Here is a 27103-nt window from a genome sequence, read left to right as displayed (position 1 = left end):
AGGTGTCCCCAGGTGTCACTCAGGTACCCCAGGTGACTCTCAGGTGTCCCCCAGGTGACTCTCAGGTGCCTCAGGTGACTCTCAGGTACCTCAGGTGACTCTCAGGTGTCCCCAGGTGTCCCCAGGTGTCACTCAGGTGCCCCAGGTGACTCTCAGGTGTCCCCAGGTGTCACTCAGGTGACTCTCAGGTGTCCCCAGGTGTCACTCAGGTACCCCAGGTGACTCTCAGGTGTCCTCAGGTGTCCCCAGGTGTCACTCAGGTGCCCCAGGTGACTCTCAGGTGTCCCCAGGTGTCACTCAGGTGACTCTCAGGTGTCCCCAGGTGTCACTCAGGTGCCCCAGGTGACTCTCAGGTGTCCCCCAGGTCCCGGCCATGCTGTCCATGCGCTCCCCCAGCCCCTGGGCGCTGCTGGGGCTGCAGAGTGCGGGGCTGCTCGGGGGGTGGGCGCTGCTGCTGCTGCTGGCCCTGAACGAGCAGGGGGACGAGCACTGACACACCTGGAACACACCTGGACACATCTGGACACACCTGGAACACACCTGGACGCACCTGGACAGACCTGGCTGCACCTGGACACACCCACACACACCCAAACACAGCTGGACACACCCCCACACAGCTGGACACACCTGGACACACCCACACACACCTGGACACACCTGGACGGGCCTGAAACATACATGGACGCAATTGGACACACCTGAAACAGCAGCTGGACACACCTGGACCAGCACCTGAACACACCTGGACCCACCTGAATGCACCTGGGACACACCTGGATACAGCTGGACACATCTGGAGCAGCACTTGGACACACCTGGACACACGTGGACACAATTGGAGCACACCTGGACACACCTGGATGGACCTGGAACACACCTGGGGATGCCCCCCAAGACCCTGCCCAGCACCAGGCTCAGTGCCTGGATCAGCACCTGGGTGCACCTGGGCACAGCTGGAACACACCTGGGCACAGCTGGAACACACCTGAAACAGCACCTGGGCACACCTGGATGGACGTGGAACATACCTGGGCACATCTGGGGCCAGCTGGGGGCACCCCCAGACCCCCCCCGGGGGGGGGGGCAATGGGGCAATAAAGGTGGAAATGGAACTGGAGTCCTGGATCTGGGGTGGGGCACTGGGAATGGACTGGGAGGGACTGGGAATGAACTGGGAGGGACTGGGAGGGAACTGGGAGTGGACTGGGAATGGACTGGGAGGTACTGGGGGGATACTGGGATGTACTGGGAGGGCACTGGGGGTACTGGGAGGATACTGGGAGCACTGGAAGGAACTGGGAGTGACTGGGAGGATCTGGGGTGCAGCCCCCTTTTGGGGGGGCTATAGGGTCCCTATGGGGGTCCAGCCCTTTTTGCGGGGTCCTGACTCCCTCCAGCCCCTCCCCATGGGGTCCAGCCCCTTTTTGGAGTGTCCAGGACCCCCAAATACCCACAAATTTCCCCCAAATCCCCCCAGAGGGTCGGTGCGGTTTCGGGGGGGTTCCCCGGGGGTCCCCGGTTCCGCTGGAGGACCCCGCGTCTCTATGGTCGGTGCGGGAGCGGCCAGAGTGGCCTCAGGAGCGCCGCTCTAGAGCCGCTTCCGGCCCCACTTCCGGCATCTCTGTGGTGGCGGCGGGAGCGGCGGGAGCGGGACGGGCCCGCGTGGGAACGGTGAGGATGGGGCGCGAATTTTGGTGGATTTTGGGGATTTTGAGGGGGTTTTTGGGGGCGTTTGAGGGGGACTGAGGAATGCAGGGGGCGGTGAAGGGAGATGGGGTGGCTGAGGCGACTGAGGGGAGTTTTAGCGGGCCCGTGAGGGGAAAATGGGGGGAATGAGGGGGAAGGCTTTAGGGATGCTTTGGGGGAGGGGGGGCGGGGTTGAGGGAAAATTTGGGGGGTCCGTGAGGGGAAATTTAGGGGGGTCTGTGAGGGGGAAATAGGGGTTCCTTTGGGGTAAGTTTGAGGGATCTGAGGGGAGTTTTAGGGCGTCCGTGAGGGGGAAAATGGGGAGGTCTGAGGGAAATTTGGGGCGTCCGTGGGGGGGACTGAGCGGGAACTTTTGGGGGGGGTCTGAGGGGAAATTTGGGGGGTCTGTGAGGGAGAAATGGGGGAGGCTGAGGGGAGGAAATGGGGAGGGTCCTGTGAGGGGTCTGAGCGGAGTTTTGGGGGTCCGTGAGGAGAAAATGAGGGGGAAAAGTTTGGGGGACACTTTGATGGTGTTGAGGGATCCATGGGGATGAGATTTGGGGTGTTCTGAGAGGTCTGAGGGGAAATTTTGGGGGTGCATGAGGAGGAAATTGGGGGGAACTGAGGGGGGAAAATGGGGAGGGTCCCGTGAGGGGTCTGAGGGGGAATTTGGGGGGTCCATGAGGGGGAAATGGGGGGGACTGAGGGAGCAGCTTTGGGGGAGATTTGAGGGGTCCTTTGGGGCTGTCTGAGGGGAAATTTGGGGGGGTCTGTGAGGGGAAAATGGGGGGGACTGAAGAAGGAAATGGGGAGGGTCCTGTGAGGGGTCTGAGGGGGAATTTGAGGGGTCTATGAGGGGAAATAGGGGAAATTTTGGGGGTGTATGAGGGGAAAATGGAGGGATGAGGGAGGAGATTTTAGGAATCCTTTGGGGAGGTCTGAGGAGACTTTTGGGGGGTCTGTGAGGGGAAAATGAGGGGGACTGAGGGGGCAGCTTTGGGGGGAGATTTGAGGGGTCCTTTGGGGGGTTCTGAGGGGGAATTTGAGGGGTCTGTGAGGGGAAAATGGGGGGAAACTGAGGGGGGAAATTTTGGGGGGACACTTTGAGGGTGTTGAGGGATCCATGGGGATGAGATTTGGGGTGTTCTGAGAGGTCTGAGGAGAAATCTTGGGGGTGCATGAGGAGGAAATTGGGGGAAACTGAGGGGGGAAAATGGGGAGGGTCCCGTGAGGGGTCTGAGGGGGAATTTGGGGGTCCATGAGGGGAAAATGGGGGGAACTGAGGGGGGAGATTTTAGGAATCCTTTGGGGGGGTCTGAGGAGAGTTTTGGGGGGGTCCCTGAGGGGAAAATGGGGGGCAGTGAGAGGGGAGCTTTGGGGGGTTACTTTGGGGGGTCTGAGGGGAAATTTGGGGCTCTTTGGGGTTCATGGGGTTAATTTGGGTTGAGGGGTTTTGAGGGGTCTGAGGGGAAATTTGGGGGGGGTCTGTGAGCGGAAAATGGGGGAAAACTGAGGGGGGAAATGGGGAGGGTCCTGTGAGGGCTTTGAGGGGAAATTTTGGGAAGTGCATGAGGGGAAAATGGGGGGAAACTGAGGGGTAAGAGTTTGGGGGACATTTTGAGGGTGTTGAGGGATCCATGGGGATGAGATTTGAGGGGGTCTGAGGGGAAATGGGGGGATTTTGTGAGGGGGAAATGGGGGGGACTGAGGAGGAAGGTTGGAGGCATCTTTTGGGGGTATCTGAGGAGAGATTTTGGGGGTGCATGAGAAAGCAATGAAAGGGACTGAGGGGGAAGGTTTGAGGGGTCCTTTGGGGTGGTGGAGGGAAAATTTGGGAGATCTGTGAGGGGAAAATGGGGGAGACTGAGAGGAAGAAGTTTGGGGGACACTTTGAGGGTGTTGAGGGATCCATGGGGATGAGATTTGGGGCGTTCTGAGAGGTCTGAGGGGAAATTTTGGGGGTGCATGAGGAGGAAATAGGGGAGACTGAGGGGGGAAAATGGGGAGGGTCCCGTGAGGGGTCTGAGGGGGAATTTGGGGGTCCATGAGGGGGAAATGGGGGGGACTGAGGGAGGAGATTTTAGGAATCCTTTGGGGGGGTCTGTGAAGGTTTTGGGAGGGTCCCTGAGGGGAAAATGGGGGGACTGAGAGGGGAGGTTTGGGGGGTTCCTTTGGGGGGGTCTGAGGGGAAATTTGGGGGCTCTTTGGGGTTCATGGGGTTAATTTGGATTGAGAGGTTTCGAGGGGTCTGAGGGGGAAATTGGGGGGTCTGTGAGCGGAAAATGGGGGAAAACTGAGGGGGGAAATTTTGGGGGACACTTTGAGGGTGTTGAGGGATCCATGGGGATGAGATTTGGGGTGTTCTGAGAGGTCTGAGGGGGAACTTTGGGGGTGCATGAGGAGGAAATAGGGGAGACTGAGGGGGGAATTGGGGAGTGTCCTGTGAGGGGTCTGGGGGGGAATTTGGGGGGTGCATGAGGGGAAAATGGGGGGAAACTGAGGAGAGAGATTTTAGGAATCCTTTGGGGGGGTCTGAGGAGAGTTTTGGGGGGGTTCCTGAGGGGAAAATGGGGGGACTGAGAGGGGAGGTTTGGGGGTTACTTTGGGGAGTCTGAGGGGAAATTCGGGGGCTCTTTGGGGTTCATGGGGTTAATTTGGGTTGAGGGGTTTGAGGGGTCTGAGGGGGAAATTGGGGGGGGGTCTGTGAGGGGAATATGGGGGGGACTGAGGGGGGAGGTTTGAGGGGTCTGAGGAGAAATTTCGGGGCTCCCTGAAGGGAAATTGGGGGTGAGGTGTTAGGGATCATTGCAGGGAATAGCTGAGAAGCCTGAGGGGAAATTTTGGGTGTTCCCATTTTTCCCCAATTCCCCATTTCTCACCCCAATTCCCATTTCTCACCCCAATTCCCATTTCTCCCCCCAATTCCCATTTCTCACCCCAATTCCCATTTCTCCCCCCAATTCCCATTTCTCCCCCCAATTCCCATTTCTCACCCCAATTCCCATTTCTCACCCCAATTCCCCATTTCTCACCCCAATTCCCCATTTCTCACCCCAATTCCCCATTTCTCACCCCAATTCCCATTTCTCCCCCCAATTCCCATTTCTCCCCCCAATTCCCATTTCTCACCCCAATTCCCCATTTCTCACCCCAATTCCCCATTTCTCACCCCAATTCCCCATTTCTCCCCCCAATTCCCCATTTTTCCCCATTTCTCACCCCAATTCCCCATTTTTTCCCCATTTCTCCCCCATTTTTCCCCATTTCTCCCCCCAATTCCCCATTTCTCCCCCATTTTTTCCCCATTTCTCCCCCCAATCCCCATTTCTCCCCCCAATTCCCCATTTCTCTCCCCATTTTTTCCCCATTTCTCCCCCCAATTCCCCATTTCTCCCCCCATATTCCCATTTCTCTCCCCATTTTTTCCCCATTTCTCACCCCAATTCCCCATTTTTTCCCCATTTCTCCCCCCAATTCCCCATTTTTTCCCCATTTCTCCCCCCAATTCCCCATTTTTTCCCTATTTCTCCCCCCAATCCCCATTTCTCCCCCCAATTCCCCATTTTTTCCCCATTTCTCCCCCCAATCCCCATTTCTCACCCCATTTCTCTCTCTCCCAGCCCCCCAGGTGGATTTGGGCTGTTTTTGGGGCCATGTACGCCGTGTACAAGCAGAGCCACCCTCCCACAGGGCTGGAGTTTTCCCTTTATTGCCATTTCTTCTCTGCGGCCGAGAGGAACCTGGTGGTGGCTGGGACCTCGCAGCTCTTCGTGTATCGGCTCAACCACGAGCCTGAGGTGAGCCTGCAAAATCAACCTTAAAATGAACCCTTAAAATGAGTCCTCAGAAATGGACCCTCAGATATTAACCCTCAAAATGAGCCCTCAAAAAGGAACCCGAAAAATGAACCTGAAAAATGAGCCCTCAAATATTAACCCTCAAAATGAGCCCTCAAAAAGGAACCTCAAAAATGAGTCCTCAGAAATGGACCCTCAAATATTAACCCTCAAAATGAACCCTCAGAATGAACCTGAACAATGGACCTGAAAAATGAACCTGAAAAATGAACCTGAAAAATGGACCTGAAAAATATTAACCCTCAAAATGAGCCCTCAGAAAGGAACCCTTAAAATGAACCTGAAAAATGAACCTGAAAAATGAACCCTCATAATGAACCTGAAAAATGGACCTGAAAAATGAACCTGAAAAATGAACCCTTAAAATGGACCTGAAAAATGAACCTGAAAAATGAACCTGAAAAATGGACCTGAAAAATGAACCTCAAAAATGAACCCTCAAAAAGGAACCCTCAGAAATGGACCCTCAGATATTAACCCTCAGATATTAACCCTCAGATATTAACCCTCAAAATGAGCCCTCAAAAAGGAACCCTTAAAATGGACCTGCAAAATGAACCTGAAAAATGAACCCTCAGATATTAACCCTCAAAATGAGCCCTCAAAAAGGAACCCTTAAAATGAACCTGAAAAATGAACCCTCAAATATTAACCCTCAAAATGAGCCCTCATAATGAACCTTCAAAAATGAGCCCTCAAATATGAACTCTCATAAAGAAGCCTCAAAATGAACCTTCAAAATGAACTCTCAGAAATGAACGCTCAGAAATGGACCCTCAGTAATGAACCCTCAAAATGAGCCTGAAAAATGAACTCTCAAAATGAGCCCTCAAATATTAATCCTCAAAATGAACCCTTAAAATGAGCCCTCAAATATTAATCCTCAAAATGAGCCCTCAAAATGAGCCCTCAAATATGAGCCCTCAAAAAGGAACCTCAAAATGAGCCCTCAAAATGAGCCCTCAAATATTAACTCTCAAAAAGGAATTTCAAAAAGGAACCCTAAAAATGAGCCCTCAGAAATGAACCTGAAAAATGAGCCCTGGAAATGAACCCTCAGAAATGAGCCCTCAAAAATGGACCCTCAAAATGAACCCTCAGAACTGGACCCTCAAAATGAACCTGAAAAATGAACCTCAAAGATGGACCCTCAAAATGAGCCCTCAAAAAGGAACCCTTAAAATGAGCCCTCAGAAATGGACCCTCAAAATGAACCTGAAAAATGAACCTGAAAAATGGACCCTCAGAAATGAGCCCTCAAAATGAACCCTCAAAAAGGAACCTTAAAAAACAAACCCTCAGAACTGGACCCTCAAAATGAACCTCAAAATAAACCCTCAAAATGAAACCTCAAAATGAGCCCTCAGAAATGAACCTGAAAAATGAACCCTCAAAATGAACCCTCATAATGAACCCTCAAATATGAATCCTCAGAAATGAACCCTCAAAAATGAACCCTTAAAATGAACCTGAAAAATGAGACCTCAAATATGAACTCTCAAAAGGAGCCTCAAAAAGGAACCCTCAAAAATGGACCCTCAAAATGAGCCCTCAAAATGAACTCTCAGAAATGAACCCTCAGAAATGGACCCTCAAATATTAATCCTCAAAATGAACCCTCAGAAATGAACCTGAAAAATGAGCCCTCAGAAATGAACCCTCAGAAAGGAACCTTCAAAAGGAACCTGAAAAATGAACCCTTAAAATGAACCCTCAAAATGAACCCTCAAAAATGAACCCTCAAAAAGGAACCCTCAGAAATGAGCCCTCAAATATTAACTCTCAAAAAGGAACCCTAAAAATGAACCTTCAGAAATGAACCCTCAGAAATGAACCCTCAAAATGAACCCTTAAAAATAAATGGGAAAAATGAGCCCTCATAATGAAGCCTCAGAAATGAAGCCTCAAAATGAACCCTCAAAATGAACCTGAAAAATGAACCCTCAAAATGAACCCTCAGAAATGAAACCCTCAAAATGAGCCCTGAGAAATGAACCTCAAAAATGAACCTCAGAAATGAGCCCTCAAAATTGAACCCTCAAAATGAATCCTCAGAAATGAACCCTCAAAATGAACCCTCAGCAATGAAACCCCCCCACAAAAAAACCCCCAAAAATTCTCCAAAAATGACCACCAAAACTGACCCCCCAAAAAACTGATTCTGACAGAAAAACACCCAAAAAACCCCAAAAAACTGATTCTGACAGAAAAACACCCAAAAAACCCCCAAAAAACCCCAAAAAACTGATTCTGACAGAAAAACACCCAAAAAACTCCAAAAAACCCCAAAATACTGATTCTGACAGAAAAACACCCAAAAAACCCCCAAAAAACCCCAAAAAACTGATTCTGACAGAAAAACACCCAAAAAACCCCCCAAAAACCCCAAAAACTGATTCTGACAGAAAAACACCCAAAAAAACACCCAAAAAACCCCAAAAAACTGATTCTGACAGAAAAACACCCCAAAAACCCCAAAAAACCCCCAAAAAACCCCAAAAACTGATTCTGACAGAAAAACACCCAAAAGACCCCAAAAAACTGATTCTGATAGAAAAACCCCCCAAAAAACCCCAAAAAACTGATTCTGACAGAAAAACACCCAAAAACCCCCAAAAACCCAAGCCAAACAAGCCCCAAAAGTGACCCCAAAACTGCCCCACAAAATAACTCCCCAATTTCCCCTTTTCCTCCCAATTCCCCCAATTCCCCTTTTCCCCCCAAATTTCACTTTTACCCCATTATCCCCCCTTTTCCCTTTTTTCCCATTTTTTGCCTTTTTCCCCTTTTGTGCCCCTTTTTCTCCCCATTTTCCCCTTTTTCTCTCCTTTTCCTCTCCTTTTTCTTTTCCCCCTTTTCCCCCCTTTTTCCCCAATTTCCCCTTTTCCCCAATTTCCCCCCTTTTTTCCCCCTTTTCCCTCTTTTCCTCTTTTTCCCCTTTTTCCCCCTTTTTCCCAATTTTTCCCCTTTTCCCCCCTCTTTTCCTCCTTTTCCTCCTTTTCCCCCTTTTCCCATTTCCCCCATTTTCCCCTTTTTCCCATTTTCCCCTTTTTTCCCATTTCCCCCCCTCTTTTCCCTGTTTTCCCAATTTCCCCCCTTTTCCCCATTCCCCCTTTTTTCCCTTTTTCCCCATTTCCCCATTTTCCCCCTTTTTTCCCTTTTTTCCCTTTTTCCCTCTTTTCCCCCTTTTCCCCTTTTTTCCAATTTTCCCCCCTCTTTTCCCTTTTTTCCCCCTTTTTCCCATTTCTGCCCCTTTCCCCCCTCTTTTCCCTTTCCCCCCTTTTCCCCCCTTTTCCCTCTTTCCCCTTTTTTCCCTTTCCCCCTCTTTTATCTTTTTCCCATTTCCCATTTTCCCCCTTTTTTCCCATTTCCCCATTTTCCCTTTTTCCCCCTTTTCCCATTTCCCCTCTTTTCCCTCTTTCCCCTTTTCCCCCCTCTTTTATATTTTTCCCTTTTTCCCCTTTTCCCCATTTTTCCATTTTTTCCCCTTTTCCCCCTTTTTTCCCTTTCCCCCTTTTTTCCCTTTTTTCCCATTTCCCCTTTTTCCCCCATTTTCCCTCCTTTTCCCCTTTTCTCCCATTCCCCCCCTTTTTTTCCCATGTCCCCTTTTTCCCCATTTTTCCCATTTCCCCCCTTTTTCCTTTTTTTTTCAATTTCCCACTTTTCCCCTAATTCCCCTTTTTCCCATTTCCCCTTTTCCCCCATTTTCCCCATTTTCCCCCATTTCCCCCATTTTCCCCATTTTCCCATTTTCCCCATTTCCCCCATTTTTCCCCATTTTTCCCCATTTTTCCCATTTTTCTCTCATTGTTTCCATTTCATTTTTCCCTCACAGGCCCCAGGAAAAAGCGACAGAAATGGGGGTGAGTGCCCTCAGTGGGGATTTGGGGATTTTGGGGATTTTGGGGATTTTGGGGGAATTTGAAGACTTTGGGGGATTTGGGAAATTTGGGGATTTGGGGATTTTGGGGATTTTGGGGGATTTGGGAATTTTGGGAGATTTGGGGATTTTGGGGGATTTTGGGGGGATTTGGGAAATTTGGGGGATTTTGGGGGATTTGTTGATTTTGGGGGATTTCGGGGGTTTGGGGATTTTGGGGGATTTGGGGAGGATTTGGGAATTTTGGGGATTTGGGGATTTTGGGGGGATTTGGGGGACTTGGGGATTTTGGGAATTTTGGGGGGAATTTGGGGATTTTTTGGGAATTTGGGGATTTGGGGGTTTTAGGAACTTTGGGGAATTTTGGGAATTTGGGGGATTTGGGGGGATTTGGGGATTTTGGGGATTTGGGGATTTTGGGGAATTTGGGGATTTTGGGGGGGATTTGGGGAATTTGGGGATTTTGGGGGGATTTGGGGATTTTGGGGAATTTGGGGATTTGGGGGCATTTGGGGATTTTGGGGGATTTGGGAACTTTGGGGGGATTTGGGAAATTTGGGGGATTTTGGGGGATTTGTTGATTTTGGGAGGATTTTGGGGATTTGGGGAGGATTTGGGGATTTTGGGGGGATTTGGGGGACTTGGGGATTTTGGGAATTTTGGGGGGGATTTGGGAATTTTTTGGGAATTTGGGGATTTGGGGGTTTTGGGGATTTTGGGGGATTTGTTGATTTTGGGAGGATTTTGGGGATTTTGGGGATTTTGGGAATTTTGGGGGGATTTGGGGATTTGGGGGGATTTGGGAATTTTGGGGGGATTTGGGGATTTTGGAAGGATTTGGGAAATTTGGGAACTTTGGGGGATTTTGGGGGATTTGGGGATTTTGGGGGTTTGGGGATTTGGGGGATTTTGGGATTTTGGGGGATTTGGGAGATTTGGGGGCATTTGGGGGATTTGGGGGATTTGGGGATTTTGGGAGCATTTGGGAAATTTGGGGGATTTTGGGAGATTTGGGAATTTTGGGGGATTTGGGGATTTTGGGGGATTTGGGAACTTTCGGGGGATTTGGGAATTTTGGGGGGATTTGGGAATTTTGGGGGGGATTTGGGAATTTTGGGGATTTGGGGAGATTTGGGGATTTTGGAGCCATTTCCTGCCTTTTGGGGCTGATTCTGCTCTCTTTTTTTGGGTGATTTCCTCACTTTTTGGAAAATTCTCTCATTTTTGGGGTAATTTTCTCCTTTTTGGGGCAATTTCCTTCACTTTTTGGATGATTCTCTCATTTTTGGGGTGACTTTCTCTTTTTTCTTTAATAATTCTCTCATTTTTTGGGGTGATTTCCTCCTTTTTCAGGTAAATTTCCCCCTTTTTTGGGGCTGATCCCATTTTTGGGGTGATTTCCTCCCTTTTTGGATCATTCTCTCATGTTTGAAGCGATTTCCTCCAATTTTGGGCTGATTTCCCCCCATTTTTAGGGTCATTTCCCCCCCTTTTGGGACCATTTCCCTTCTTGGGCTGATTTTCCCCATTTTTAGGCTGATTCCCTCCATTTTTTGGGTTGATTTCCCCCTTTTTGGGACAATTTCCATTTTTGGGCTGATTTTTCCCATTTTTAGGTGATTTCCTCCCTTTTTGGGACAATTTCTCCCCTTTTTGGGCTGATTTTCCCCATTTTTAGGCTGATTCTCTCCATTTTTTGGGTTGATTTCCCCCTTTTTTTGGGGTGATTTTCCCCATTTTTATTGTGATTTCTTCCCTTTTTGGGACATTTTTTTTCCCTTTTTGGGTTGATTTCCCTCCATTTTCAGGTCGATTCCCTCCATTTTTGGGTTCATTTCTCCCCTTTTTGGGTTCATTTCTCCCCTTTTTGGGATCATTTCTCCCCTTTTTAGGTTCATTTCCCCCTTTTTTGGACAATTTCCCTTTTTGGGCAGATTTCCTTATTTTTGGGTTGATTTTCCCCATTCTTAGGGTGATTTCTCCCTTTTTGGGCTGATTTCCTCCCTTTTTGGGACAATTTCTCCCCTTTTTGGGTTGATTATCCCCATTTTTAGGCTGATTCCCTCCATTTTTTGGGTTCATTTCCCCCTTTTTGGGATCATTTCTCCCTTTTTGGGTTCATTTCCCCGTTTTTGGGTTCATTTCTCCTTTTTTGGGATCATTTCTCCCTTTTTGGGTTCATTTCCCCGTTTTTGGGTTCATTTCTCCTTTTTTGGGATCATTTCTCCCTTTTTGGGTTCATTTCCCCATTTTTGGGTTCATTTCCCCATTTTTGGGTTCATTTCCCCATTTTTGGGATCATTTCCCCCTTTTTTGGGTTCATTTCCCCCTTTTTTGGGTTCATTTCCCCATTTTTGGGTTGATTTCCCCATTTTTGGGTTGATTTTCCCATTTTTGGGTTCATTTCCCCATTTTTGGGTTGATTTTCCCCTTTTTGGGTTGATTTCCCCATTTTTGGGTTCATTTCCCCATTTTTGGGATCATTTTCCCCTTTTTGGGTTCATTTCCCCATTTTTGGGTTCATTTCTCCCTTTTTGGGTTCATTTCTCCCATTTTTGGGTTGATTTCCCCCTTTTTTGGGTTGATTTCCCCATTTTTGGGATCATTTCCCCCTTTCTGGGTTCATTTCCCCATTTTTGGGTTCATTTCTCCCCTTTTTGGGTTCATTTCTCCCTTTTTGAGTTCATTTCTCCCCTTTTTGGGACAATTTCTTCCCTTTTGGGTTCATTTCTCCCTTTTTGGGTTCATTTCTCCCCTTTCTGGGTTGATTTTCCCCATTTTTGGGTTGATTTCCCCATTTTTGGGTTCATTTCCCCATTTTTGGGATCATTTCCCCTTTTTTGGGTTCATTTCCCCCTTTTTGGGTTCATTTCCCCCTTTTTGGGTTCATTTCCCCATTTTTGGGTTGATTTTCCCCATTTTTGGGTTCATTTCCCCCTTTTTTGGTTCATTTCTCCCCTTTTTGGGGTCATTTCCCCCTTTTTGGGTTCATTTCCCCATTTTTGGGTTCATTTCCCCCTTTTTGGGTTGATTTTCCCCATTTTTGGGATCATTTCTCCCCTTTTTGGGATCATTTCCCCCTTTTTGGGTTGATTTCCCCATTTTTGGGTTCATTTCCCCATTTTTGGGATCATTTATCCCCTTTTTGGGTTCATTTTCCCCCTTTTTGAGCCATTCCCCCATTCCCAAACCCCCCCTATCCCTGGCATTTCCCCCAATTCCCTCCCAATCAATGCTGAATCACCCAATTAATTCCACTCCACTCTAATTGAGCACAAACCCCACCAAATATCCCCAACCACCAAAAACCCCAACCCCAAAACTCCCCCCAGTGTTGAAATTCTCAATTTTGGGGCGGGCAGAATTTTGAGGAAACCCCAAAAAAACCTGAAAAAAACCCCAAAAAACCCCCCCAAAAATCCCCAAAAAAATCCCCAAAAAATCCCCAAAAAACCCCAAAAAAACCCGAAAAAAACCCCCAAAAAACCCGAAAAAAACCCCCAAAAAATCCCCAAAAAATCCCCCAAAAAACTCGAAAAAAACCCGAAAAAAACCCCAAAAAAACCCCAAAAAACCCCCAAAAAACCCGAAAAAACCCCCCAAAAAAACCCCCAAAAAAACCGAAAAAAACCCCAAAAAACCCAAAAAAAAACCAAAAAAAAACCCCCCAAAAAAAAACTGCAAAAAAACCCCCCAAAAAAACCCCAAAAAATCCCGAAAAAACCCCCCAAAAAACCCAAAAAAAAACCCCAAAAAAATCCCCAAAAAATCCCAAAGAAACCCCAAAAAAACCCCCAAAAAACTGTGAAAAAACCCGAAAAAACCCCAAAAAACCCCAAAAAACCCCCCAAAAAATCCCCAAAAACCCCCAAAAAAATCCCCAAAAAAACCCAAAAAACCCCAAAAAACCCCAAAAAAACCCGAAAAAAACCCGAAAAAAACCCAAAAAACCCCGTAAAAAACCCCAAAAAAACCCCCAAAAAACTGGAAAAAAACCCAAAAAAAAACCCCGAAAAAAACCCAAAAAAACCCCCCGAAAAATCCCAAAAAAACCCCAAAAAAACCCCCAAAAAACTGGAAAAAAACCCAAAAAAAACCCGAAAAAAACCCCAAAAAACCCCAAAAAAACCCGAAAAAAACCCCAAAAAACCCCCAAAAAAACCCCAAAAAAAACCCCAAAAAATCCCAAAAAACCCCCAAAAAACTGGAAAAAAACTGGAAAAAAAACCCCAAAAAAAAACCCCAAAAAAACCCAAAAAAAACCCCAAAAAAACCCCAAAAAATCCCCAAAAAACCGCAAAAAAACCCGAAAAGAACCCCGAAAAGAACCCCGAAAAAAACCCCAAAAAAATCCCCAAAAAACCTCCAAAAAACCCGAAAAAAACCCCCAAAAAATCCCCAAAAAAATCCCCAAAAAAACCCCAAAAATTGGAAAAAAACTGGAAAAAAAAACCAAAAAAAAAACCAAAAAAAACCCCCAAAAACCCCAAAAAACCCCGAAAAAAACCCCAAAAAACCCGAAAAAAACCCAAAAAAATCCCAAAAAATCCCCAAAAAACCCCCCCAAAAAAAAACCCCGAAAAAAAACCCCAAAAAACCCGAAAAAAAACCCAAAAAAATCCCCAAAAAATCCCAAAAAAACCCCAAAAAAACCCCCAAAAAACTGGAAAAAAAACCCCAAAAAAACCCGAAAAAAACCCCAAAAAAACCTGAAAAAGCCCCCAAAAAACCGCAAAAAAATCCCAAAAAAACCTGAAAAAGCCCCCAAAAAACCCCAAAAAAATCCCAAAAAAACCTGAAAAAGTCCCCAAAAAACCCCAAAAAAATCCCAAAAAAACCCCCAAAAAACTGGAAAAAAACCCGAAAAAAACCCGAAAAAACCCCAAAAAAAACCCCAAAAAACTGGAAAAAAACTGGAAAAAACCCCCAAAAAACCCCAAAAAAACCCGAAAAAACCCCGAAAAAAACTGCAAAAAAACCCGAAAAAACCCCAAAAAACCCAAAAAAAACCCGAAAAAACCCCCCCAAAAAACCCCCGAAAAAAACCCAAAAAAATCCCAAAAAACCCAAAAAAACCCCCCAAAAAACCCGAAAAAAACCCCCAAAAAAATCCCAAAAAACCCCCAAAAAAACCCCCAAAAAACCGGGAAAAAACCCGAAAAAAACCTGGAAAAAACCCGAAAAAAACTCCAAAAAATCCCCAAAAAACTGCAAAAAAACCCGTAAAAAACCCAAAAAAACTGCAAAAAAACCCAAAAAAACCCCCAAAAAACCCCCAAAAAACCTGCAAAAAACCCCCCAAAAAACCCCCAAAAAATCCCAAAAAAAACCCCCCCAAAAAATCCCAAAAAAACCCCAAAAAACCCCAAAAAACCCTCTAAAAATCCCCAAAAAACCCCCAAGAAACTGGAAAAAAACCCGAAAAAACCCCAAAAAAACCCCAAAAAACCCCCAAAAAATCCCAAAAAGAACCCCAAAAAAACTGGAAAAAACCCCCAAAAAACCCCAAAAAACCCCCAAAAAACCCGGAAAAACCCCAAAAAAACCCCAAAAAACCCCCAAAAAAACTGAAAAAAAACCCGAAAAAACCCCAAAAAAACTGAAAAAAACCCCCAAAAAATCCCAAAAAAATCCCAAAAAAACCCCCAAAAAACTGGGAAAAAACCTGAAAAAACCCCAGAAAAAACCCCCAAAAAACCCCCAAAAGAACCCCGAAAAAAACCCGAAAAAAACCCCAGAAAAACCCGTAAAAAACCCAAAAAACTGCAAAAAAAACCGAAAAAAACCCGAAAAAAACCCCAAAAAAACCCCAAAAAAAAAACTTCAAAAAAACCCAAAAAAGAACGTCCAAAAAATCCCTAAAAAAACCCCAAAAAACCCGAAAAAAAACCCCAAAAAATTCCCAAAAAATCCCAAAGAAACCCCAAAAACCCCCAAAAAACTGGGAAAAAACCCGAAAAAAACCCGAAAAAAACCCCGAAAAAACCCAAAGAACCCCCCAAAAAATCCCCAAAAACCCCCAAAAAAATAAAAAAAAAAAAAACAAAAAAACCCCGAAAAATCCAAAAAAACCCCCAAAAAACTGGAAAAAAACCCGAAAAAAACCCAAAAAAAGCCCCAAAAACCTGCAAAAAACCCGAAAAAAAGCCCAAAAAACCCCAAAAAAACCCCAAAAAACCCCAAAAAAACCCCAAAAAACCCCAAAAAAACCCGAAAAAATCCCAAAAAAATCCCCCAAAAAAACCCGAAAAAACACCCCAAAAAAACCCGAAAAAAAACCCCCAAAAAATCCCAAAAAAATCCAAAAAAAAACCCCCCAAAAACTGGAAAAAAAACCCGAAAAAAACCCGAAAAAACTCCGAAAAAACTGAAAAAAAAACCCAAAAAAAAACCCCCAAAAAACCCCAAAAAAACCCCAAAAAATCCCAAAAAAACCCCCAAAAAACTGGAAAAAAACTGGAAAAAACTGGAAAAAAAACCCCAAAAAAACACGAAAAAACCCCCCAAAAAATCCAAAAAAATGCCCCAAAAAAAACCCAAAAAACCCCCAAAAAACTGCAAAAAAACCCGAAAAAAATCCCAAAAAAAAACCCCGAAAAAACCCCGAAAAAACCTGAAAAAAAACCCAAAAAAACCCCCAAAAAACCCCAAAAAAAACCCTAAAAAAATCCCCAATAAATCCCCAAAAAACCCCCAAAAAATCCCCAAAAAACCCCAAAAAATCCCAAAAAAACCTGAAAAAACCCCCAAAAAACTGGAAAAAAATGAAAAAAAAAACCAAAACAAAATCCCCAAAAACCCGAAAAAAACCCAAAAAAAACCCCCAAAAACCCGAAAAAAAACCAAAAAAATCCCCAAAAAACTGAAAAAAAACCCGAAAAAACCCCAAAAAAACCCCAAAAAAATCCAAAAAAACCCCAAAAAAAACCCCAAAAAACCCCCAAAAAAACCCAGAAAACCCCAAAAAAAACCCAAAAAAAACCAAAAAAAACCCGTAAAAAACCCAAAAAAACCCCAAAAAACTGCAAAAAAACCCCCAAAAAACCCCAAAAAAACCCGAAAAAAAACCCCAAAAAACTGGAAAAAAACCTGAAAAAAACCCAAAAAAACCCCCAAAAAACTGGAAAAAAACCCCCAAAAAACTGGAAAAAAACCCAAAAAAAAACCTGAAAAAAACCCGAAAAAACCCCAAAAAACCCAAAAAAAACCCCGAAAAAACCCCCAAAAAAACTGCAAAAAAACCCCCAAAAAACCCCAAAAAAACCCGAAAAAAAAACCCCAAAAAATCCCCAAAAAATCCCAAAAAACCCCCAAAAAACTGGGGAAAAACCCGAAAAAAAACCCCAAAAAAACCTGAAAAAAACCCCCAAAAAAACCCCCAAAAAACTGGAAAAAAACCCGAAAAAAACCCCCAAAAAATCCCCAAAAAATCCCCAAAAAACCCCAAAAAAACTGGAAAAAAACCCGAAAAAAACCCCCCAAAAAACCCAAAAAACCCCAAAAAAAAACCCCAAAAAACTGGAAAAAAACTGGAAAAAACCCCCAAAAAAACCCGAAAAAACCCCAAGAAAACCCGAAAAAAACCCCCAAAAAGCTGCAAAAAAACCCAAAAAAAACCCTGAAAAAAACCCGAAAAAACTGCAAAAAAACTCAGAAAAAACCCCCCAAAAAACCCCAAAAAAACCCCAAAAAAAACCCCCAAAAAACTGCAAAAAAACCTGAAAAAAACCCCAAAAAATCCCAAAAAAATCCCAAAAAAACCCCAAAAAAACCCCAAAAAAACCCCCAAAAAAACCCGAAAAAATCCCAAAAAAATCCCCCAGAAAAACCTGAAAAAACCCCCCCAAAAAACCCCAAAAAACCTGAAAGAAACCCCAAAAAAACCTGAAAAAAACCCCCAAAAAACCCCAAAAACAACCCCAAAAAGCCCCAAAAAACCCGAAAAAAACCCCGAAAAAAACCCCCAAAAAACCTGAAAAAACCCCCAAAAAACCCGAAAATAACCCCCAAAAAATCCCAAAAAAATCCCCAAAAAAATCCCAAAAAACCCCCCAAAAAACCCAAAAAATCCCCAAAAAACCCCCCAAAAAAATGGAAAAAGACCTGAAAAAAACCCGAAAAAAACCCGAAAAAAAAACCCCCCCAAAAAACTGGAAAAAACCCAAAAAAAAAAACCCCAAAAAACCCCAAAAAACCCCCCAAAAAACCCCAAAAAACCCCCCAAAAAACCCCAAAAAAATCCCAAAAAAAAACCCAAAAAACCCCCCAAAAAACCCAAAAAAACCCCAAAAAACCCCCAAAAAACCCGAAAAAAAAACCCCAAAAAACTGGGAAAAAAATCCCAAAAAATCCCAAAAAAACCCCAAAAAAAACCCCAAAAAACTGGAAAAAAACCCCAAAAAAAACCCCAAAAAACCCCCAAAATCCCAAAAATCCCCAAAAACCCCCAAAAAAACCCGAAAAACAGCCCAAAAAAACCCCAAAAAAATCCCCCAAAATAAAAAATCCAAAAAAAACCCGAAAAAACCCCAAAAAACTGGAAAAAATGAAAAAAACCCCAAAAAAAACCCAAAAACCCAAAAAAAACCCCAAAAACTGCAAAAAAACCTGAAAAAAAACCCCAAAAAATCCCAAAGAAACCCGAAAAAAACCTGAAAAGACCCCCAAAAAACTGCAAAACAACCTGAAAAAAACCCCAAAAGAACCTGAAAAAATCCTCAAAAACCCCAAAAATCCCCAAAAAAAAACCCCAAAAGTTTATTTTTTCTCCCAGAGGGCAAAGTGCAGCGGGAGAAGCTGGAGCTGGTGGCCTCCTTCTCCTTCTTTGGGAACGTGATGTCCATGGCCAGCGTGCAGCTGGCAGGGGCCAAGAGGGACGCGCTGCTGCTCAGCTTCAAGGATGCCAAGGTAGGGGGAACAGGGGGGGGAATGGTACAAAAAATCCAAAAAAATCTGAAAAATGTCCTAAAAAAATCCTATAAAAATGCTAAAAAAATCCCACTGAAAATCCTCCAAAAAATCCTACAGAAATCTGAAAAAAATCCTACAAAAATCCTACAGAAATCTGAAAGATGTCCCATCAGAAAACCCTGAAAAAAATTCTACAAAAATCCCATAAAAAATCCTGCAAAAATCCTACAAAAAATCCTACAGAAATCTGAAAAATATCCTTAAAAAAATTCTATAAAAATCCCACTGAAAATCCTCCAAAAAATCCTACAGAAATCTGAAAAATGTCCTGAAAAAAATCCCATAAAAATCCTACAGAAATCTGAAAAATGTCCTGGAAAAAAATCCTATAAAAATCCTACAGAAATCAGAAAAATGTCCTAAAAAAATCCCACAAAAAATCCTACAGAAATCTGAAAAATGTCCTAAAAAAAATCCTACAGAAATCTGAAAAATATCCTGGAAAAAAATCCTATAAAAAATCCTGCAAAAATCCCATAAAAAATCCTGCAAAAAATCCTACAGAAATCTGAAAAATATCCTAAAAAATCCTACAAAAATCCTAAAAAAATCCCACAAAAAATCCCACCAAAAATCCTACAGAAATCATAAAAATATCCTAAAAAAAATCCCATAAAAATCCTATAGAAATCAGAAAAATATCCTATAAAAATCCTAAAAAAATCCCACTGAAAATCCTCCAAAACATCCTAAAGAAATCTGAAAAATATCCTAAAAAAAAATCCCATAAAAATCCTACAGAAATCTGAAAAATATCCTAAAAAAAATCCTACAAAAATGCTAAAAAAATCCCACTGAAAATCCTACAAAAAATCCGGAAAAAATCCCATAAAAAATACTAAATAAATCCCATTAAAAATCCTACAAAAATCCTAAAAATATCCCGTGAAAAAATCCTAAAAAATGCTAAAAAAATCCCACCAAAAAATCCCATAAAAAATACTAAATAAATCCCACAAAAAAAATCCCACAAGAAATGCTAAAAAAAATCCTAAAAAAGTCCTAAAAAATCCTAAAAAATCCCACAAAAATCCTAAGAATATCCTAAAAAAATCTTAAAAAAATCCTACAAAAATCCTAAAAAAATCCCATCAAAAAATCCTAAAGAAACGCTAAAAAAATCCCATTAAAAATCCCATAAAAAATCATAAAAAATCCCACAAAAAATACTAAAAACATCCTATAAAAAATCCCATAAAAAATCCCACAAAAATCCTAAAAATATCCCATCCAAAAATACTAAAAATATCTTATTAAAAAACTCAGCAAAAAATCCTAAAGAATCCTAAAAAAATCCCACAAAAAAAAAATTTAAAAAAAAATCCCCACCAAAAAATAAAATCCTAAAACAATCCCTCAAAAAAATCCTAAAAAATTTCCTAAAACATTTCCTAAAAAATTTCCTAAAAAAATCCTAAAAAAACCCCACAAAAAATGAAAAAAAATCCTAAAAATCCCACAAAAAATCTTTAAAAAATCCCACAAAAAAAATCCTAAAAAAATCCTAAAAAAAATCCCACAAAAAATTCCCACAAAAAACCCAAAATCCTAAACCAACCCCACAAAAAAAGAATCCTAAAAACATCCCACAGAAAAAATCCTAAAAAAATCCCAGAAAAAAAACCTAAAAAAACCTAAAATAATCCCACAAAAAAAATTCTAAAAAAATCCCCCCCAAAAAAATCCAAAAAAAATCCCCCAAAAAAGCCCCAAAAACCCAAAAAAGCCCCAAGAAAGCCCCAAAACCTCAAAAACCCTGAAAAAACCCCAAACCCCATCAAAACCCCAAAGCCCCACCCCAAAAACTCAACGCCAAAACCCCAGGAAAAAACCCCAAAAAATAAAAAAAAATCCCCAAAGCCCCAAAATCCCAGAAAATGCAGAAAAAACCCAAAAGCCCCAGAAACTGCCCCAAAATCAACCCCAAAAAGGAAAACAAAACTAAAATCACAAAAAACCCAGAAAAAAACCAAAAAATCCCCCAAATAATCCCCCAAAAAACCCAAAAATCCCAAAAAAACCCCAAAAATGCCAGAAAATTCCCCCAAATCCCTGAAAGCCTCAAAAAACCCCAAAACCCCCAAAAATCAAAAAAAAAATCCCCAAAAAACCCCAGAAAAAAAATTAAAATTCCAAAAACCTCAAAAAGCCCCAGAAAAAAACTAAAAAACCCCAAAAAATCCCTCAGAAAAGCCCAAGAAATCCAAAAAAAGCCCCAGAAAAACCAAAAAATCCCAAAGAACCCAAACCTCCCCAAAAATGCCCCAAAACCCTCAAAAAAAGCCCAAAAAACTTCGAAACCCCTCAAAAAATCCCAAAAAAAGCCCCAAAATCAGAAAAAAAAACCCCAAAAATCCCAAAAGAACCCCAAAAAAATCTCCCCAAAAATCCAAAAAAATCTCCCAAAAATCCCCAAAACCCCAAAAAATCTCCAAAAGCCCCCACAAGTTCCCCAAAAATCCCCAAAAACCCCAGAAATCTCCGAAAAACCCCAAAAATGCCCCAAAAAAAACCAAAAATCCCCCAAAAAAACCCAAAAATATCCCCCCAAAAAACCCCCCAAAATCCCCAAAAAAACAAAAAATGCCCAAAATCCCAAAAATCCCCCAAAAACCCCAAAAATCCCCCAAAAAATCACCCAAAAAACCCAAAAATTCCCCCAAACCCCAAAGATCCCCCAAAAACCCCCAAAAACCCCAAAATCTGCCTTAAAACCTCCAAATCCCCCCAAAATCCCTAAAAATCCCCAAAAAATCCCACAAAAACCCCAAACCCCCCAAAAATCCAAACAAAAAACCCCAAAACCCCCAGGAAAAATCCCCAAAAATCCCCAAAATCCCCAGACAAAAACCCCAAAAATCCCCAAAAACCCCAAAAATCCCCAAAAATCCCCAAAATCCCCAAAATCCCCAAAAACCCCCAAACCCCAGACAAAATCCCCAAAAATCAAAACTCCCAGGGTTGGGGTGCCCGAACTCAGTTTGGGGCTCCAGAGCTCAGGGTTGGGGTGCCCTGGGTGACTTTGGGGTGCCCTGGGACTTTGGGGTGCCCTGGGTGATTTTGGGGTGCCCTGGGTGACTTTGGGGTGCTGTGGATGACTTTGGGGTGCCCTGGGACTTTGGGGTGCCTTGGTAACTTTGGGGTGCCATCGGTAACTTTGGGGTGCCCTGGGTGACTTTGGGGTGCTGTGGGTGACTTTGGGTGCCCTGGTGATTTTGGGGTCCCATTGGTAACTTTGGGGTGCCCTACGCCATTGTTGGGGTGCCCTAAGTGTTTTTTGGGGTGCCCTTGGTAACTTTGGGGTCCCATTGGTAACTTTGGGTGCCATGGATGACTTTGGGGTGCCCTCACTCACTTTTGGGGTGCCCTTGCTGATTTTGAGGTGCTGTATCTCATTTTTGGGGTGCCTTGCTCACTTTGGGTGCCCTTGCTGTTTTTTGGGTGCTGTTCCCAGCTCTCAGTGTTTGAGCATGACCCCATTTTAGGGTGCTGTATCTCATTTTCGGGGTTGATAACTTTGGGGTGCCATCGATGTCTTTGGGGTGCCCTTGGTAACTTTGGGGTGCTGTGGATGACTTTGGGGTGCCCTGGATGATTTTGGGGTGCCATTGATAACTTTGGGGTGCCATTGGTAACTTTGGGGTGCCATGGATGTCTTTGGGGTGCTGTGGATGATTTTGGGGTGCCCTCACTCATTTTAGGGTGCCATTGATAATTTTAGGGTGCCATTGATAACTTCGGGGTGCCCTTGCTGATTTTGGGGTGCTGTAGATGATTTTGGGGTGCCATTGATGTCTTTGGGGTGCCATGGATGACTTTGGGGTGCCCTCACTCATTTTTGGGGTGCCATTGCTAATTTTAGGGTGCTGTTGATAACTTTGGGGTGCCCTACCCCATTTTTGGGGTGCCCTTGCTGTTTTTGGGGTGCCCTGGATGACTTTGGGGTGCTGTGGATGACTTTGGGGTGCCATCGATGATTTTGGGGTGGCCTCACTCACTTTTGGGGTGCCATTGGTAATTTTAGGGTGCTGTTGATAACTTTGGGGTGCCCTACTCCATTTTTGGGGTGCCCTGGATGATTCTGGGGTGCCATTGATAACTTTGGGGTGCCATTGATAACTTTGGGGTGCCCTTGCTGATTTTGGGGTGCTGTAGATGATTTTTGGGGTGCCCTGGATGACTTTGGGGTGCCCTTGGTACCTTTGGGTGCCCTCACTCACTTTTGGGGTGCCATTGCTAATTTTAGGGTGCTGTTGATAACTTTGGGGTGCCCTAAGTGGTTTTTGGGGTGCCCTAAGTGGTTTTTGGGGTGCCCTGGATGACTTTGGGGTGCTGTGGATGACTTTGGGTGCCCTGGATGACTTTGGGGTGCCCTAACTCATTTTTGGGGTGCCTTTCCCAGCTGTCAGTGGTGGAGTATGACCCCATATTAGGGTGCCATGGATGTTTTTGGGGTGCTGTATCTCATTTTTGGGTGCTGTATCTCGTTTTGGGTGCCATGGATGTTTTTGGGGTGCTGTTCCCAGCTGTCAGTGGTGGAGCACAACCCCATTTTGGGGTGCTGTAACTCATTTTTGGGTGCCGTTGGTAACTTTGGGTTCCCATTGATATTTTTGGGGTGCTGTATCTCATTTTGGTGTGCCGTGAATGTTTTTGGGTGCCCTAAGTGGTTTTTGGGGTGCTGTATCTCATTTTTGGGGTGCTGTTCCCAGCTGTCAGTGGTGGAGTACGACCCCATATTTGGGGTGCCCTTGCTGATTTGGGGTGCCCTAAGTGGTTTTTGGGATGCCCTTGCTGATTTTGGGGTGCCATGGATGTTTTTGGGGTGCCATTGATGTTTTCGGGTGCTGTGTCTCGTTTTTGGGGTGCCATGGACGTTTTTGGGGTGCTGTATCTCATTTTTGGGGTGCCATGGATGTTTTTGGGTGCCCTCACCATTTTCGGGGTGCCGTTCCCAGCTGTCCGTGGTGGAGTACGACCCATTTTGGGGTGCTGTAACTCAATTTTGGGTGCCGTTGGTAACTGTGGGGTGCTGTATCTCATTTTTGGGTGCCATTAATGATTTTGGGGTGCTGTATCTCATTTTTGGGGTGCCCTCACTCATTTTGGGGTGCCCTAACTCATTTTTGGGGTGCCTTTCCAGCTGTCAGTGGTGGAGTACAATCCATTTCGGGTGCTGTGTCTCGTTTTTGGGGTGCTGTATCTCATTTTGGGTGCCATGGATGATTTTGGGGTGCTGTGTCTCATTTCGGGGTGCCCTGACTCATTTTTGGGGTGCCATTGGTAATTTTGGGGTGCTGTGTCTCATTTTCGGGGTGCCGTTCCCAGCTGTCAGTGGTGGAGTACGACCCCATTTTGGGGTGCTGTAACTCAATTTTGGGGTGCCGTTGGTAACTGTGGGGTGCTGTATCTCATTTTTGGGTGCCGTTGGTAACTGTGGGGTGCTGTGTCTCAATTTCGGGGCGCCCTCACTCATTTTTGGGGTGCCGTTCCCAGCTGTCGTGGTGAGTACGACCCCGGCACCCACGACCTCAAGACTCTGTCCCTGCACTACTTCGAGGAGCCGGAGCTCAGGGTGAGCCCAAATTCACCCCAAAACCCCCAAATTCACCCAAAACCCCCACAATTCACCACAAAACCCCACAATTCACCCCAAAACCCCCAAATTCACCCCAAAACCCCCACAATTCACCCCAAAATCCCCACATTCACCCCAAAACCCCCAAACTCACCCCAAAATCCCCACATTCACCCAAAACCCCCAAATTCACCCCAAAAACGGATTTGGGGTTCCTCAAATCGCAGAGTTATCCCAAAACCCCAAAATCCCTGAATTTGCCCAAAAATCCCTGAATTTTCCCCCAAAATCCCTGCACTTCCCCCAGATCCCACAATTCACCCCAAAAACGGATTTGGGGTTCCTCAAATCCCAGGTTTATCCCAGAACCCCAAAATCCTGAATTTCCCCCAAATTCCCTGAATTTCCCCCTAAAATGGATTTTGGGGTTCCACAGATCCCAGATTTATCCCAAAACCCCAAATCCCCCAATTTTCCTCAAAATGGATTTTGGGTTCCTCAAATCCCAGGCTATCCCAGAACCCCAAAATCCCGAATTTCCCCCCAAAATCCCTGAATTTCCCCTAAAATTCCCCAAATTTTCCCCAAATGGATTTTGGGGTTCCTCAAATCCCAGGTTATCCCAGAACCCCAAAATCCTTGGATTTCCCCTAAAATCCCTGAATTTCCCCCAAAATCCCTGAATTTTCCCCAAAAATGGATTTTGGGTTCCCTTAAATCCCAGGTTTATCCCACAACCCCAAAATCCCTGAATTTTCCCCCAAACCCCCACAATTCACCCAAATCCCACAATTCATCCCAAAACCCCCAAATTCACCCCAAAATCCCCAAATTCAACCCAAAATCCCCACAATTCACCCCAAAACCCCCACATTCACCCCAAAATCCCAAATTCACCCCAAAATCCCCAAAATTCACCCAAAATCCAAATTCACCCAAAACCCCCAATTCACCCCAAATCCCCCAAATTCACCCCAAATCCCCCAAACTCACCCCAAAACCCCCACAATTCACCCCAAAATCCCAAATTCACCCCAAACCCCACAATTCACCCCAAAAATGGAGTTTGGGGTTCCCTCAGATCCCAGGGTTATCCCAGAACCCCAAAATCCCCACAATTCACCCCAAAAACGGATTTGGGGATTCCCTCAGATCCCAGGGTTATCCCACAACCCCAAAATCCCTGCATTTTCCCCCAAATTCCCTGAGATTCCCCTAAAATGGATTTGGGGTTCCTCAAAGCCCATGGCTATCCCACAACCCCAAAATCCCTGAATTTTCCCCCAGAATGGATTTGGGGTTTCCTCAAATCCTGGGGTGACCCCAAACACCCCAAATTCCCTCATTTCCCCAAAAATGGATTTTGGGGTTCCCTCAGGTCCCAGGGTTATCCCAGAACCCCAAAATCCCTGGATTTCCCCCCAAATCCCTGAATTTTTCCCTAAAATCCCTGAATTTTCCCCCAGAATGGATTTGGGGTTCCCAAAGCCCCATTTGGGGTTCCTAAATCCTCATTTGGGGTTCCCAAATCTCCTTTTCAGTTCCTAAATCCCCTTTTCCAGGATGGCTTTGTTCATGAACGTGCACACTGGGTTATGGGATGGATTTTGGGGTTCCCAAATCCCCATTTGAGTTCCTAAATCCCCTTTTATGTTCCTAAATCCCCTTTTGTGTTCCTAAATCCCCTTTTAGGTTCCTAAACCCCCTTTTAGGTTCCTAAAACCCCTGTTTCCCCAGGATGGCTTCGTGCAGACCGTGCACACAGGGTTATGGGATGGATTTTGGGGTTCCCCAATCCCCATTTGAGGTTCCTAAACCCCCTGTTTTCCAGGATGGCTTCGTGCAGAACGTGCACACAGAGCTTTAGGATGGATTTTAGGGTTCCCCAATCCCCTTTTAGGTTCCTAAATCCCCTGTTTCCCCAGGATGGCTGCATGCAGAACATGCACACAGAGCCGTGGGATGGATTTTGGGGTTCCCAAACCTTCTTTTATGTTCCTAAATCCCCTTTTATGTTCCTAAATCCCATTTTTCCAGGATGGCTTTGTGCAGAACGTGCACACAGAGCTCTGGGATGGATTTTGAGGTTCCCAAACCCCCCATTTTGAGTTCCTAAATCCCATTATTTCCAGGATGGCTTTGTTCAGAGCGTGCACACAGGGCTCTGGGATGGATTTTGAGGTTCCTAAATTCCCATTTTGTGTTCCTAAATCCCCTTTTGAGTTCCTAAACCCCCATTTTTCCAGGATGGCTTTGTTCAGAACGTGCACACAGAGCTCTAGGATGTATTTTATGTTCCTAAATCCCCTTTTCCAGGATGGCTTTGTTCAGAACGTGCACACAGAGCTCTGGGGTGCATTTTGAGGTTCCTAAACCCCCTGTTTCCCCAGGATGGCTTCGTTCAGAACGTGCACACAGAGCTCTAGGATGTATTTTGAGGTTCCCAAACCCCCTTATTTCCAGGATGGCTTCGTTCAGAACATGCACACAGAGCTCTGGGATGGATTTTGAGTTCCCAAACCCCCATTTTGAGGTTCCTAAACCCCCTGTTTCCCCAGGATGGTTTCGTTCAGAACGTGCACACAGAGCTCTGGGATGTATTTTATGTTCCCAAACCCCCCTTTCACGTTCCCAAACCCCCTTATTTCCAGGATGGTTTCGTTCAGAACGTGCACACAGAGCTCTAGGATGGATTTTGAGTTCCCAAACCCCCATTTTGAGTTCCCAAACCCCCTTTCACGTTCCCAAACCCCCTTATTTCCAGGATGGCTTTGTTCAGAATGTGCACACAGAGCTCTAGGATGTATTTTGAGGTTCCTAAACCCCCTTATTTCCAGGATGGTTTCGTTCAGAACGTGCACACCCCTCGGGTGCGGGTGGACCCCGACGGCCGCTGTGCGGTGATGCTGATCTATGGCACGCGCCTGGTGGTGCTGCCCTTCCGCAGGGACTCGCTGGCTGATGAGCACGAGGGGCTGGTGGGAGAGGGGTGAGGGACCCCCCAGAGGGACACCCAGGGGGGACCCCGAAACTTGGGAGGGACCCATGGACCCCCCCAGAGACCCCCGGGGGGACCCTGAAACCGGGGAGTGACCCCTGAGACACCCCCAGGGGGACCCCGAAACTGGG

At 45.0% G+C, this 27103-nt stretch overlaps 1 protein-coding gene across 8 annotated transcripts in view; it reads left to right on the top strand.

Annotated features, from left to right (window-relative positions):
* The first annotated feature begins 1606 nt into the window (after positions 1-1606).
* Positions 1607-27103, top strand: part of CPSF1 (cleavage and polyadenylation specific factor 1) — an 88745-nt gene continuing 63248 nt past the window's right edge. For 5 of the 8 annotated variants that reach the window (XM_077189974.1, XM_077189967.1, XM_077189954.1 and 2 more), the window contains exons 1-7: positions 1607-1674; positions 5310-5486; positions 9382-9409; positions 18200-18333; positions 23109-23132; positions 23915-23971; positions 26812-26963. In XM_077189974.1, coding sequence (XP_077046089.1) covers positions 5343-5486; positions 9382-9409; positions 18200-18333; positions 23109-23132; positions 23915-23971; positions 26812-26963 — 539 coding nt within the window. In that variant the 5' untranslated portion in view covers positions 1607-1674; positions 5310-5342. Of the gene's footprint in view, positions 1675-5309; positions 5487-9381; positions 9410-18199; positions 18334-23108; positions 23133-23354; positions 23378-23539; positions 23558-23908; positions 23972-26811; positions 26964-27103 lie in introns of those variants that run through there. The other 3 variants (XM_077189965.1, XM_077189960.1, XM_077189977.1) reach the window with 3 other exon arrangements.

This window comes from Agelaius phoeniceus, chromosome 1, assembly GCF_051311805.1.
Source record: "Agelaius phoeniceus isolate bAgePho1 chromosome 1, bAgePho1.hap1, whole genome shotgun sequence".
NCBI classification, from domain to species: Eukaryota; Metazoa; Chordata; class Aves; order Passeriformes; family Icteridae; genus Agelaius; species Agelaius phoeniceus.
The sequence above is the reverse complement of the archived record's forward strand: the minus strand, read 5'-3'. Positions and strand labels throughout refer to the sequence as shown.